The 15,311-nt window shown below is 43.9% G+C and overlaps 1 protein-coding gene across 1 annotated transcript; it reads left to right on the top strand.

Moving 5' to 3' along the window:
* Positions 1-1,199: 1,199 nt before the first annotated feature.
* acadvl (acyl-CoA dehydrogenase very long chain) lies at positions 1,200-14,192 on the top strand. The gene is made up of 21 exons (XM_076724863.1): positions 1,200-1,319; positions 1,576-1,664; positions 1,757-1,826; positions 3,296-3,367; positions 3,694-3,766; positions 3,879-3,943; positions 4,060-4,194; positions 4,317-4,461; positions 5,367-5,496; positions 5,616-5,741; positions 5,890-6,088; positions 7,428-7,532; positions 7,871-7,957; positions 8,334-8,396; positions 10,193-10,294; positions 11,000-11,097; positions 11,555-11,627; positions 11,804-11,876; positions 12,195-12,267; positions 12,388-12,463; positions 12,715-14,192. The coding sequence occupies exons 2-21, from the start codon at positions 1,591-1,593 to the stop codon at positions 12,850-12,852; spliced, it is 1,977 nt and encodes a 658-aa protein (XP_076580978.1). The 5' UTR covers positions 1,200-1,319; positions 1,576-1,590; the 3' UTR covers positions 12,853-14,192.
* Positions 14,193-15,311: the final 1,119 nt, after the last annotated feature.

The following is a 15,311-nucleotide window of genomic DNA, read 5'->3' as shown; positions in this document are numbered from 1 at the left end:
TTGCTGTTCAGACTTAATTATTTTAAAAGGTAAAAGAAGTCCATTTGTGAGGATGAACTTTGTGACGCTGCCAAAGGCCCCTGACATAGTTTGACGATGTCGTAGATATAGACCACGTACTACATGCTGATGTTAATATGCTGTCGATATCTGGAGTTTGGTGAGCATAATAATGTCTTTTTATGGTCTAAAGGGCTGCAGTTAAATCATATGTTTTTAATGAACTTTCTCTAGTTTTGTTAAATGAACAGTGAATGCTTCCTGCTGCTGGGACACAGTACGCACAGATTCACCAGAAGCTCAAATAAGAACTTCATGAAAACACTAAAAGGCATTCCCAGTTTATCAACTGAGCTGTCACATAGATGCACCAGTGATGAAAAGCATAGTACTCATGTTCTGTATGCAAGTATTTCAATTTTATGCAACTTTATATTTCTGTTCCTGCTGCATTTCTGAGGAAAATATTGCAGGATTTTCCAGATTTTACATCCAAAACATGATCAGTTCATCGATTGTGTTTCATTGTTGTAGATTAAACTTGACAACAGTACGTCATGAAGCAGTAAAAACTGACCCCACATCACAAACATTACAGCACTCCTTATGTTTGATTGCTTAAGTACATGTGGCATTAACACGCCTGTGCCCTTAGGTAACATTTTCAATGCTGAACCTTTGGCTTGTAATGAAATATTTTGTGGTGTTGCTACTTTAACTGAATACACTGAGTCAGTTCAAGTAAGATGGCCTGTCACAAAGGAATGTTTTTCTCCTCAGGTTGTGTTTATAACAACATCATCAAAATAAGGACGCAGTTTCTGTCATTTCCTTTACTAATAAAATAAAATGTATTCATTTTGATAACCGAGTGCAATTAGATGTTAAAACTCAAATATTTTTGTCAGGCAATTGCAGTATGACAATAGAAAAATCCCACATACTTAAATGTAGGTATGTAAAGGTTTGTCCACTGTTTTTAGGTACTGAAAATAATGTCAGACTTCCCTATAAATCTCTCAGAAAACTTTGTTATTTTTAATACATTGTAATTGGTTTATCGTACTTTTAAAAATGCATGAATTCAAAAATTGCAAAAATTCATGAACTACTGTAGTCATTTTAATACGTCCCAGCTGTCTTGTGTCGAGCCAGCCGACATTGTAAAACTACATATCCCATGAAACACCGCGGGAGACAGACAGCATCCGGCGGACCCGGGCTCCGGAGTGGAGAATTCAGGTTAAATTGAAGTGGGTCATTTAGAGGAGCAGTCGACCACTCCAGGAACGAAGGGGACGTGTCAGACCATATAACTGGTACATGTATAGACTATACTTTGATGTTTTTGATTTTCGGTGCAATGAATCCAAATGCTTTGCTGTATTTTTGTGTTTTTTGTGCGAGGAGCCAAAACTGGCAAAGTGAACGCTACAAAACAAATCGACGTCGTTACGTATCGTTAGCTGCTAGCGGCTAACGATACGTAACGTAGCTAAACTCGCTTCTCTCTATCTGCATGCTATTCGGTATTTATTTGTGTGTTATTTTGTGTTTTCTTTTTTTGTGTTTAAGAGAGGAAAATAAATCATGCTGCTTCGTAAAGTGAGCCAGTCATCCGCATTGTGCGGCACCATTCTCAGGGTTCCTCCCGTGCTGTCTGGGTAGGTGACATTAGCTTTAGGTTTCAGTCTTTTGTTGAACCTTTCGTCTGTTGACCAAGAAATTAATCGTCTTTCATCTCTGGTCTGTACAGAGGTCAGCGTCATGCCGGGGCTGTGGTTGCTGTACAAAACGCCCGTCTCTACGCAAGCCAAGCTGCACAGGTACGATAACATTAGCCTTTGCTGTAACAGACCTAACGATTTGATTAGCGCTTGGTCAGATATGTTTGCTGTATGTCGTCGTTTCCCGATATTTTTGAGCCCGGTTGCTGTCCATGTCTGGCCTAGGCAGTGTCTGGCTGACATAACATCGACATCCCCTCCCGCTGGAAATGGGCAAGTAGGGGAAAGTTCAGCGGTCACGTGACTCTGCCATAAAGGTGACACCATGAGTGAGGGAGACGCTGCAGTTGTCCTGACGGGGTTCAGGGGAGGGGGTGGAGGGTTTGCACCCCAGCAGCTACATAGATGAAAGCATAGATTCATTACGCAAACATTTCTGTCGTTTTAGAAGTGAAACTACAGGTTTTCAGCTCATTTAGGTGCAGGAAGAAGCCCTTTGGCTGTACACATCCCACAGCAAGAACATGGGAGCCTGTTTGTTGCTCTGTGATCACTCTTTTTGATTGCCAGCAGCTGCTGTCATCAAGCTGTGTTTTTTGTGTTGCTCCACAGTGTTGTCGAAACAATGACTTTATGGGCAGCTGAGCAGCTTGGCAATGACTACTGGTAATCATGGTATTAATGAGCTGCAATAAAATGTCATAATCATGTTATTATCTGACAGTAGAAATGGAAAAATCTGTAAATGAGAGCAGCTATATCATGTATTCGGCTGTTTTGTCTCTCGTAGTAACTACAAACATGAACAGTCTTGTTTTGCTATGTATGTGGTCATTTTGCATGAATACAGGCGTGTATACACGTATTTGAGACTTTTTTCCTTCGCACACACAGGCTGCGATTAGGAAGGAATAGATTGTGATATTTCATTTTATAGCTGTTGCCCAGCTACACTCACTCTTAACTCATGTGTATTACATTCGACTTATTATTATAAATACGTTATATACCACAGGTTCTGAGGTGCAGTACAGCAGCCATGACATATATCCCATCATTAGCATTTATTACAAGTCTCCATCCAGCAGAGTTCACAGTAAAAAGATTTTTTGTTTTCCCAGCTGAAAGCAACAATGTGACTCGCTGCAGGGCAATAAAAAAGCAGATTGGTGTCATGGATTGTGTTGTGCTGCTGATTTGAACAGTTATTGGAAACACTGGTGTAAGCATCTCATTTTAGTACATATGTACAGTATGTGCAGCGCTCCTGCAGTCCTGTGAGTCAGCTGGCTGGATGTGCCCTTGGTACCACCTCTCACCCATTTGGAACTGGGAATAAGTCCTGTCATCTGGCTGGAGTAGGAAAAACTTTGGCTCATAACACTGGATGTATTAACATCACTGGGCTGCCTCTGATTAGTGCTCTTTTGGCAGTTTGTTTTCATCTTGCGTATTTACACCAAATGTTATTGAGGCTTGACTTTGTTACAGTGGCAGTTTAAGAACCTCTTGCACTGAACTGATTAACCGTTCTCCAGCTCAGTGTTTGTTGTGCTCTTTCTCTTCAGGCGGTGTTGGAGAAGCCGGCAGCAGTCGGCAGTGACGCTGCCACTAAAGTGGAAAAGAAGACCGTCGCTGCTGTATGTTAATTCTCTGTTATTATATGATCAGTATATTAAAAATCAGGAAAGGTACCCTATGGGGTTTTTGACCTCTTCGTCCGTTTATGGACGCTGCACAGTACTGCTAGTGACTTCACACGACTGCACTGATTAGAATTAGAAACACAGCAATGTAAACATGGACGTAAACAACGTAGGTGGCAAAATGTTGAACAAATCAGCTTTGCAAATGTTTTCTGAGGAAGAAGAGAAGAAATTGTAATCAACACGTTTGTTAGACCCCCAAGGATACACAGCGGTTAGACTACAACAGTTAAACTTAAGATTTGTTTGTCTTTTTCCAGGAATCCAAATCGTTTGCCGTGAACATTTTCAAGGGGCAGATCCAGACTGCCCAAGTGTTTCCTTACCCCTCAGGTAAATCATAAAAAGGATTTTATGTGACGTTCTGGAAAAGTGCGAACATTTCATTAAAAAGCTCAGTAGAATAAAAACAGTTAGCTTGTAATAACTTGTGTCTGTGTCGTAGCCCTGAATGAGGAGCAGGAGCAGTTCCTTCGAGAGCTTGTTGGGCCCGTAGGCAAATTCTTTGAGGTAATTTCAAACCACTTTGAGCTCTTGGATAAATCTGTCTGACCACATGCTCACGACCTCTCTACGACCCTCGCGCTCACCCCTCACCCTCCATGTTTACTGCTTCCTGTTGGCAGGAGGTGAACGATCCCGCCAAGAATGATGTCTTGGAGAAGGTGGAAGATAACACCATGCAGGGCCTGAAGGAGATGGGTGCCTTTGGCCTGCAGGTGCCAGCTGACCTGGGCGGCCTGGGCCTCTCAAACACACAGGTAGATCAGATTTATAGATATTTACTCTGCAACACATTCACTTTAGTAAACACTGTGTGAGACAGCTATGTAAACTGATGAATGCGATGAGTCAAACATGACACCACCGATCCATCTTGCAGTATGCCCGGCTGGTCGAGATCGTTGGCACTCATGACCTGGGCGTGGGCATCACTCTGGGTGCCCACCAGTCCATTGGCTTTAAGGGCATCCTGCTTTTTGGGAATCCAGCCCAGAGGGAGAAGTACCTGCCTAAGCTTGCCACAGGTAAGAAGACCAGCATGTGGCATTGATTTTTTTGTGCATGCACAGATGTAAATTGTCACCTGCAGACCTCATGAAAAGAGCACAACCAACAGTGTTAGAGCCACGTGACTTCTTGTCCAACCACATTTTCGCCTCTGGAAGACACTCTTAGTGTTGCAACCAGTCACATGAAGAGTGACAGATATATTTGTATAAAGAAAGCCAGAGAGACGTTCAAACGCACCTGACCTTTTCTGGCTAATCATGGCACGAGGTGGGATGGTGCTGTGGAAAGTTACAGAAATTGTCGTGCACAGTCTTAGAGCTGTCCAGCCCTCACTGGTCAGAGCTAGCTTGTCTGTCCTGGCTAGCTGGACTCTCAGCTCATCTTTCTTCCTCTCAGAGTGTTTTTCAGTAGCTCTAACGCACTCTGGCTCGAGGTACTGGACTAGTTCTTTGAATCTCTTGACATCTAACACACTGACTGACAGCCTGTGGGTCTCAATCATACGGCACACCAACTGGGTGATGGCTGTGTCACCCTGTGTGTGCCTGTGTGTATGCAAATTAACCTGTAACAGGTCAAAAATATTCTCGGGGTTAACCACTGACAGTTTACCATCGACATGCCTAGTATGACAGTGAAGCAGCAGGCAAGAAATGTGGGGAGAGATGGGAGTAAGACATGCACCAAAGGTCTGCGGCGGCTGCTATTGAGCCATGTCTGTCAGTGAGCCCACAGGTTCCTCATTGAGATGTAAATCTGTAAAAATAGGACATGAATATATATATAGTCACTGTTGTTTTAAGATGGGAGTCAATAGGGCTTTTATCTTGGGCTATTTTCAGCTGTGAATTAATACATATTTGATGACGTTCATTTCTGCTGCATATGTCTGACACTGCATGTGTGTCTGCCTCTCCAGGTGAGCATGTCGCCGCCTTCTGCCTGACTGAACCTGCCAGTGGCTCTGATGCCGCCTCCATCAAGACCACAGCTGTTCAGTCCCCCTGCGGACAGTACTTCACCCTCAGCGGAAGCAAGATCTGGATCAGGTGAGGACACAGCAGGAGCGCGTGTAATCAGAATGTTTTTACTGTCACCACAAGGGGGCAGCATTGTACAGTTTAATGGCTGGTGTGTTTTTTCCTAATCTGATGCCTTCTCTTGTCAGCAATGGAGGTCTGGCTGAGATCTTCACAGTGTTCGCCAAGACCCCCATGAAGGATCCCAAGACTGGGGAGATGAAGGACAAGATCTCTGCCTTCATCGTGGAGAGGAGCTTTGGAGGAGTGACGCAGTGAGCACACATTTCCTCTCCATTAAAGACTGTTAATCACGAAACTTTGTGTAAACTTTGACCTTTTTCTCATTTTGGACTCATGACATCTCTTTTTACTTATCCCCCCCCCCCCCCCCCCCAAATCACCCCATCTTGTTAACCACAGTGGCCCTCCAGAGAAGAAAATGGGCATCAAAGCGTCTAACACAGCTGAGGTCTACTTCGATAATGTTCGCGTGCCAGCCGACTGCCTGCTGGGAGAGCTGGGCGGAGGTTTCAAGGTGGCCATGAACATCTTGAACAACGGACGCTTTGGCATGGCGGCCGCCCTCTCTGGCACCATGAAGGGAGTCATCACCAAAGCTGTGAGAAATCTTCTTATAGCGCCATAAATGTAGACAGGAAGTGGTGTGAAGTGTGACAGCAGAGGATGAGCTCTTCTTATAATATCAATGCAATAGCCTCCTTTTACGCCTTTGTGTCTACATATGTATGTTTCCCATGCGTCGCATAGCTTTGTCTATGTTACACCCCCCCTTTCAATCATTTCCTTCGTTGTGGGTTTGTGGGAAATTCCCCCTGAAATGTTCGCCTGTTTCTGCTGTGCAACTTCCTGCTCAGGTTACAGGCGTAGAAGATTCAAACATGCTCTGGTCATGTCTTTTGTTTTCTCAAACATTACAATTCATCAAGATTGGATCTGGAACCAAATATGTATTTTGTAAAGCCATTCATAACTCAAGTTTGTTCGGGAGTACTGACCAAATGTTTTGAAGTCACAGTACTCGGTTCGTAATGCTGCTACTGTTGCACAAGCAGTAGTGTAATGTGGGACTCAGCAGAAGTAGACCTAATGGTGTACTTCAGGTGCTGAGAAATGAGTCATCCTGTTTGATAGTTGCATCATCTGAAAATATATCAACCAGAGGGTATTTCTTTGTTTGCTTTGATTAAAATATGCAAACGTTATCAGAGGTTTTTCTGCTCAGTAATCAGCCCTGACGGGTTTCGTTTGCAAAGTTGTCTTTAGGCACTTTAAGATGTCAGCAGTGACTGTTTAAACACAGGGTGTCTAAATTAGTAATCAGTCAGCATTAACGTATTAATGTAACTCAGAGTGGATCCACGTCCATCTACCCAGAAGCTCATGTGGAGGAGACACTGAGTCTGTGCTGAGAGAAAAGACCCGTTTTAGCTGGTGAGGATGAGAGAAAGGCGATATGTGCCTGGGATTGTTTCCAACTTGAAAATTTGAGCTACATCCTTCTTTGGTGGTTCCACTTGTTTATAACGTGCTCTACCGCAGCACTCTGTTCAGTGTTTTAAGGTCAGCATTGTTGCTTTTACTTCAGTTGTTATTTTCAGATCTCGTGGCATTTCCTCAGCAACCAGAGCGTCTGTGTGGTCATAGCGAGTTCCTTACTCTGTGCCACCAGCTTTGCAGCTCACCACCAGATTACCCACCCCTTAGCATGATGGCTGCCAAACATTGCCAAACTTCCTCTTTTTGGTCAAAAAGTAGACGGCAACAACATGTCAACAGGGACCCCAAAAAAAGACTACCGAAAAAACAGTTTCAGCCGTGAAGTATGAGGAAGTGCAGAGGATTCACGCTTCACCTGTCTGTTTGATGTTGTTACAGTGTACAGTCTTTAACAATGAATTTAGGTGTGATAGTGACTGTCATGTTCCCTTTCCTATCAGGTGGATCACGCAGCCAACAGAACCCAGTTTGGGAGCAAGATCCACACCTACGGGGCCATCCAGGAGAAGATCGCCCGCATGGCGATGCTGCAGTACGTCTCTGAGGTCGGATGAGCTTTCAGCACCTACCACAGCCTGATTCTCATTTGTGTCTTCACACAGCGTTGAAACCAAATAATGCCAGTTTCACAGGACATCGGGTGTTTTTTCCTGTTTTATGTCAAACACCCCCGTGCAACAACGTGACCTACACTTGGCTGTTTTATATGAGCGCAAAGCACGTGTTCAAATAAGTAGATTTTTCTGTTGATTTCCTGCCGAGCAAAGAAACTTTGAGCCCATATTTGCAAAAAATGAACCCTTTGCACTTCGCGTTGTTGTGTATCGTGCTGAAAGTCTCAGATGAAGTCGCCCTAAATTCATACTGGTGTGTCTTCTTGCAGTCAATGGCCTACATGATCAGCGGAAACATGGACAGCGGAGCGACTGAATTCCAGATTGAAGCTGCCATCAGCAAGATCTTTGCCTCTGTAAGATTTCAAGTCACAGTTTCCTGGGTTTGACATGCACGCCAGAGGTGCTAATAGTTCCCATAATGCCCGGCTTACTGCGCATAATTGCCCCTTACACCAGCTGTTAGGGCAGCCGGGGTGACTTTGAGAAAAATGTGCATTCTTCTGTTGTACTTTGATATATTTTGTGTGTATAGTGATTATTAATTACTTCTTGCTAAAGTCAGAGGAACACAGCAACTCTTACATAATATTTATGATGTTCCCTTTTCTGTGGAACACTGAAGACGCGGTGTGGTCGATAGAGGAAGTCAACTTTATTGTGTATTTGGCAAAGCAAAAGCTCACTTGCATCTGTGTGTGTTTTTCTTTTTTTTTTTTTTCACTGTGACAGGAAGCAGCGTGGACGGTGACTGATGAGTGCATTCAGGTTATGGGCGGTATGGGTTTCATGAAGGTGAGTGCTCAGTCCACGTCCTGTTCATACAAACCTGGGGACCGCTGAGAGACTGACTGATAGATCAGAACAGCCTGTATCATAATCATACATCCTCATCCGCCAAAAGTACCTTGTGGTTTATATAACGGTCTGTCTTTTTTGTGGGAGATACTTTTCCTGGAACTATTTTAGAAACTCAGAAATTTGACCTGGATTTCAACCCCAGGAGGAGTGGTCTGAAAAGTTCCTGGGCTTTATTATCTGCTACTAAAAATGTACAGCAGAACGGGTTGTTTTCACTGCGGGAACTTTTCGAAGAATCCAGTTCAGTTGCCTGAGGGGTGAACAACAATCCCCTGGTGCTCTGAGCTCTCGATCGGGGCAGACTCCAGCCAGCCAATAGGCCCGCTGGCTGCATGGGTAACTGAGCTAACTAGCTAACAGCACCTTGTAGCTGCGAATCAAAGAAAGCTACAGCAAAGAGTGTAGTGAGCAGCAGTTAGCATTGATTTGCTTAGAGTGACCTTCGACGGATGGTTCTGTCTTTGAAACATCTATTAAAAGGTAACAGATTAGTCATTGAACCACAAAAAACAGAACAACGGCTCTGGTGTTTTGTTGTGTGAAAATTGGTGGACTTGTAGTTTCTAGTATGATTATTAGAAGAGGAAGTCTCTATATCTCATGTATATTGGCTCATTATCATTGAATGTATTGACTGAGGGTCGTAGCAGGGGTCAATAGCGACATATAATCATCTCACCGGAGATGCGACACAGCCGCTGCACATGTATTGGCTCAGCTAAGACAGCACCTTCGTTTTTCAGTTGTGTGCATTGTGCTGTTGTGGTATTGAGTCACCTGGTTTCTACATGCAAGACGCGAGACCACAATGATGGTTTGTTCAGGTCAAGTTCACAAGAATACACCGGTACGGTCGAGAATACGTGGGCGACGTGAAGTTGTGTAAACAATAATGTTGCTCAGCTTAAAATAAATCAGATGCTATAGTAGGTCACCCCTCTGGCAGTGTGCTGCTGTATCAGCCTCTCAATACAGCGGAAAGTCAGTCATGGAACAACACTCTGCACCAACTGCAGAGGTGGCAATCCTACTGCAAATTGCACTCGTCAAGCACTTACAATATAGCGTGTACAATGTAGTTAAAAAGCATTACAGCTTAGAATCATCAAAATGACAAAATACAACTCTTAAGCATCACAAATGTACTTCTTATGTTGGGTTGATGTGTTGTGCGGTTGTTTCTGTAATGTCCACTTCCCTCACCAAGTCTCTGCAAATTATTGTGAAACGAATGGTCGGATATGAGCCGCCTCAAAGGAAGATGGGGGAAACAGATTTTGATTAGTTTTGCGCACAGTGCACATTTTGATTCAGGGTTTCATTTCACCAAGGAAAGCCAAGCCAGAAGTGCGGCCTGTACATTTTCATTTCCGCTCCTCTGCACAGAATACATTGTCTGTGCAGCTTAAAATATTAACGGTGACATCCACGAGCAGAATTCAAATGCACAGAAACAAGTATTGGCCATCTTAATTCCTGTTTGCAGCTGGTGCCCCATGTTTGCTGCTCAGTGTGCTCATCCAAACGTGCAGCCTTACCAAAGTTTTTATCACTGATTACTGAATCAAGAGCGATTCTCAGCGTAGAGTATTTTCAGAACAGTTAAACTCTGCCTGTTCTAATAGTGAATCATGGGTTATGTCTTTATTCTGGGTAGGATTTAGCTGGAAAAAAACATGGTGCTTGATGACAAGTAGAAGGTCATGGTCTTTCTGCGTGTGTTTCCACAGGACTCCGGGGTGGAGAGAGTGATGAGGGATCTGAGAATTTTCCGCATCTTCGAGGGCACCAACGACATCCTGAGGCTCTTCGTCGCCCTCAATGGCTTCCAGGTGAGCCGATACCTCCTTGTTGTAATTTCGCTCTCTGAGTTGTGATCTGACAATGTCGGTATGGAAAAGTACAGCCGTTCTGTAGAGAGGAAGTGCTTTCTGCTTGCTTCTCCTTCCTATGTGCTCGAACAAGACGCTGTAACATCTTGTAGGTTTAAAAACGGGTGATCAAGAAGCAACTTCCTTATACTTATTTTACACCAAAGGCTCTGTGTTGAGCCTGTGTTTCCTGTCACCCAGTGCCTTGTCAGAGGCTTCTTCTTCTTCTTAAAGTCAAGCTGACAGGGATGCTGTTGGTGTGTCCAGGCTAATTTTAAGTCGCTCATTTTAACCTTCTCACTCAAAAGTGGATCAGCCGGTTTGCGGGAAAAAACCGGGCAAGTCTGATGCAAGACAGCGCCTTGCATCAGACTAGTGTCATTACATTTAATTGGCAGTGACCAAACATCCCACCAACTGTCGTCCGGTTCTGATTCAAATGTTGCTGAATCCTGATTAGTGTCTCACACTTGAAACCAGCGAGACGAGCACAGAGATAAAAGGAATCCAGAAATAACCAAAACTGCTCTCACGTTGGCAGAAAACGTGTTCGTGCCGGATCGCATCAGTCATACTGAGAAGCTGATTGAGAAGCGAGATTATCAGGGCCTGTAAACAACCTCTGTCACCGATAAATCATGCGTGTCCTTCTCTGCTTCACCCCAGAATGCCGGCAACCAGCTGAAGAGCTTGCAGAAGGCCCTGAAGAACCCCATTGGCAACGCTGGGCTGCTCGCAGGAGAAATGACCAAGAGAGCCAAAAGGTTGTGTCACACACTCTGTGTCTGAGGACGAGAGGTGCTCACAATGTACAAACATTATGACACAAGAGTCAGCCCCGTCCTTCATTATGACACTTCTGCAGTTGCAGCTGAGCAGAAACGGCTAATTCGTTAGCTCATTCTCTGATTCTGTCTGGGATTTACTCAAATCTGTCGACCAGATTTGTTTTTTCTGCACAATCATACCTTTTTAGAGATGCCTATAATAAATGTTTTTTCATGCACAACCTCATTAATTAGCCTTGGAGAAGTCAGCTGACATGATGGGTGACATACAGCGTGATTCGATTTGTAACAGAGCTAGAAAAGTGGAACGTGTGGAACAGCAGAACGTGTTCGACTGCTGTGCTGCTTTTCACCACATGTAGAAAATAGTGCACTTGTACTTCCTCAGCAGCCATGTTGATTTAACAGCTGTCCTCTTCTGTCGTCTTTGCAGGAAGGCGGGTTTGAGCACAGGCCTGACACTGCAGGGAACTGTGCACCCTGAGCTGGCTCACAGCGGCGAACTGGTACGTTCTCCATTCAGCTAAGCGGTCGCTCAGACTGCGCGAGTGAGTGTCGAAGTGACGCTTTGACAGGTCACTGATGGGATGATGCAGGATTTTTCTGCTTTGTTGTCTTTAACTGCTGAGTCATGTTGCCAATTTCTCGCTGACCAGTGTGTGTGTTTTTTCCTGATTTCTAGACAGTTAAAGCCATCGAACAGTTCGGAGCGGTCGTGGAGGAGCTGCTGATCAAACATGGCAAGAAGATCATTGGTGAGTGTGTGTGTGTGTGTGTGTGTGTGTGTGTGTGTGTGTGTGTGTGTGTGTGGGAGAAAACCCTGTGGGTGTTGGATAAAAATCCCCAGCTGGTACACTTTGGCTGTTTCAGCTGGAGGTAGAGTCATTTCAGTTGTTGGCTGCTCTGTCAGTCTTCTAGGGGGAAAAAGTCAAATTTCATTCGCTTGCAGAGAAAACTCCGATTTGTTCACAGAAGTATGATCAGATGAAAAGTTTTTGGCCTTTTGTGTCCTCTAATCAGTCGGTTTGTTTGTTTTGTAATAAGTCAACTCAACATGCACTTTCCCGTTGCAGATGAACAGTTTGTCCTGAAGAGAGTCGCAGACAGTGCCATTGACCTCTACGCCATGGTGGTCGTCCTGTCCAGGTAAACATGCAGAAGGAATAATTCGTCACATCTTTCACTCTCTGCAGTCTGCTTTTATTCCGCATGCACACTCCTCTGCACTCTGAACTAAACTTTTTGTTGTGCCCCCATCCCCTGCAGGGCCTCTCGCTCTTTGAGTCAGGGCACTGCCTCAGCTCAGCATGAAAAGGTGTTGTGTGAGACCTGGTGCATGGAGGTAAGACCCCTGTCAAAGCCACAAACACAACGTTACCATTAATAGAAGTGTCCGATGCTTGTATTTGATTGGTTATTAAGTAGTAGAATTGAATCTCAGTATGAACACATGTTAATGTGATGATACTCTACATCGTTCTATTTAGCATAGAGGGAAGAAAATCAACGATATGGATGAAAAAGCCAGAAACATTAAGTATTTTTGGTTGTTATAAATTCTGTTCTTGATTTAACGCTCCCTTCGCTCCTCAGGCCCATGAGAGGGTCATGCGAGACATCAACGCTCTGCGCTCCAGCGAGTCCAGGCAGCTCTTCAAGAACATGCGGGCCATCTCTACAGCCGTGGTGGAGACCGGAGGCGTGGTGTCTTCTCACCCTCTGGGTTTCTAAACCCACCACGCCCCCCCCCCCCCAAATCTTCATGTCTGTTTGGGCTTTTTCCCCATTCCTTTGCATCTCTAACCAGGTTCTAGGTCATGAATGCTCACTCCTGTCTGGCTTTTATCAGTTTTATCATTGCTCCATCACACTTTGCTGCACTTTTATCTGCATTGTGTAATTGAGCTTTCATCTGACATCCTGGGGCTGAATGATTCATAGCTTTTACACAGAAATCACCGTTTGAAACGTATTGTTCCGTCTTAGAGCGTAGTCTCGATTGCAATAAAACGCTGCTGTCTTCGCGAGCCTGTTTTTCAGCCACTTATTTATTTAATTCCAACCCAGGACTCCCCCAGAATGTGGGCTGGAGGTCTCCGTTTGAGCTGGAGTTTTAATCTACATGGAAAAAATCACAATATCCCCACAAATCATTCAGCCCTACCACCACATCCATGTAAAACAGCTGATGACTGTCTTGAACGTGTGCATGGAGCTTTTACTTTATCTCAGCCTTCAGGACTGTAGCCGATTGAATGGTCCCATCATTTAATGTTTTAAAACATTAAGTCATAGTAAATAAATGCGACTTCAATGCAACTTTGAGATAGGAGGCCAGTTAACGGAGGAAGCCTCGAACCCACCTGTTCAAAGCGATTTATACTCAAAGGTATTTTGAATGGCAGTTTTATTCCTCTCGGTTGTACACTGATCTGCATTGTGATCAAATGTATATAACGGTGTGATGTGTATGTACTTAAATGCCTTTCTGCATGTTCATTAAGCTCACTCGGTGCTCATCACGGAAACATTAATGTCCGAACCTTTGCCTTAGAAACTGGTCCACAGATGCTGATTGAAGTTCCTGTTGAGTCAAAACGGAGCTTCCACATGGTTTCTGAAAAATATGTGCAGGTCACCTTTACTCTGCTAATGGCCGTCACATGAACTTCTAAAGCGCAGCCGTGTGCTTTCTCAGCTAAAGGTAGCAGGCATCATTAACTGTAATTGTAGAACATTAACCATCCGTCTGCATACCTGGTTTTTAAGAGATCTTTCAGAAACAATTTCTTGTACAATAAAAATACTTGATCTGCTGAATCATTGTGTTGGTAAAACCTAAATCTGCACATTCTCGCCTTCCCGTTAACTTGTATTGCGACACATGGTGCTGTTTTTTTTTTTATTCTGAACAGATATGATCACATGCCTTTACAGAGAAAAACATGTTATCTAAAAATACATCTGATGAAGGTGTCAGAAGATTGTCTCAGCTGTCGTGGTGTTTGTGCAGATGTGCTTTGAGCTTTTTAGTTTCTGAACCGGGATTAATAAAGTTCTCTATTCGTCGATCCATTGACCTGTCTCAGCTTGTACAAGTGAGAGAGATGAACGTCCACATCGGTTTTATTTAAACATAGATTTGTTACGCCTGAGTAGATTTGCGGTACAGCTGTTGCCTCCAGAGTTATGAGTGTGGCAATTAATGCACCGAACTACACTGACTTTATTTCTGGTTTCTTCTTCTTTTGTAGCCATGAAAAAAAAAAAAATGAAATGTTGAAGCTCAGCAAAAAAAAAAAACAAACAAGCTAAAAAAAAACCACCCGAAGCATCAGTTTGCCCGGGAAACTCACTTCCTATTCTGTTGTATTCATACACCTCTGCTTTCACTTCTGCAGCTGAAGGCTCTTCCAGGGCAGATGGCTGCCGGTGCAGTGGTGCTGCTGTGAGGTAAAAACAGGAACCCCTTCCTGCCCTCAGATACATATCTGACTTGACTAGTGTCTCTGCTGTGGGTGCTAGACTGAGACAAAGAGGGCTGTGCCGGCGCTTCAGGAGCTCTGCGGTTAACGTGTTAGAATTTCCCCGACGTGCTCGAGTCCGTCTGAGTAAAAGCTCAACTGGGGAGCTCAGCAGCCACTGACACAGGTCAACCAACGCGACAGTCCCTCTTTGTAGAAAATATCCAATAATTATACGATTTTCTTTTTTTAGCGTCGTTGCACAGAGTTGGGTGGATGATAAAATTGTCAACAATAACACTCATGCATGTTGAACGTGAAGCTAAAGCCAGGATACAGTTAGCTTAGCAAATTGCAACTAGCATACTAGAAGCTAGCTAGCAAGACTCACGTCGAACCATGCAAAATCTGCCCACCAGCATCGCTAAAGCTAACCAATGAACACATTTTATCTGTGTTTATGTGAAAATGACCATTTGTGAGATTAGTGAGCTTCGGATGTGCTCGTAAACTTTTTTTTTTTTTTTTTGGAAACATTTGGACAGGCTAGCTGTTTCCTGCCTCTTTAAGCTAAGCTAACAGCTTCCGTTAGCTTGTCCACAGCCAAAATTACAAATATTAATACCAATGTTGACACTTTATACTATCAAAAGCAGCTAATGTAATTTATGAGATGAATGCATTATTATTGGGCTATGTCTGAATATTTTTAATTGACAATTTGCG

This window comes from Chaetodon auriga, chromosome 24, assembly GCF_051107435.1.
Source record: "Chaetodon auriga isolate fChaAug3 chromosome 24, fChaAug3.hap1, whole genome shotgun sequence".
NCBI classification, from domain to species: Eukaryota; Metazoa; Chordata; class Actinopteri; order Chaetodontiformes; family Chaetodontidae; genus Chaetodon; species Chaetodon auriga.
Note: the sequence above shows the minus strand (reverse complement) of the source record. Positions and strands in the feature narration are given on the sequence as shown.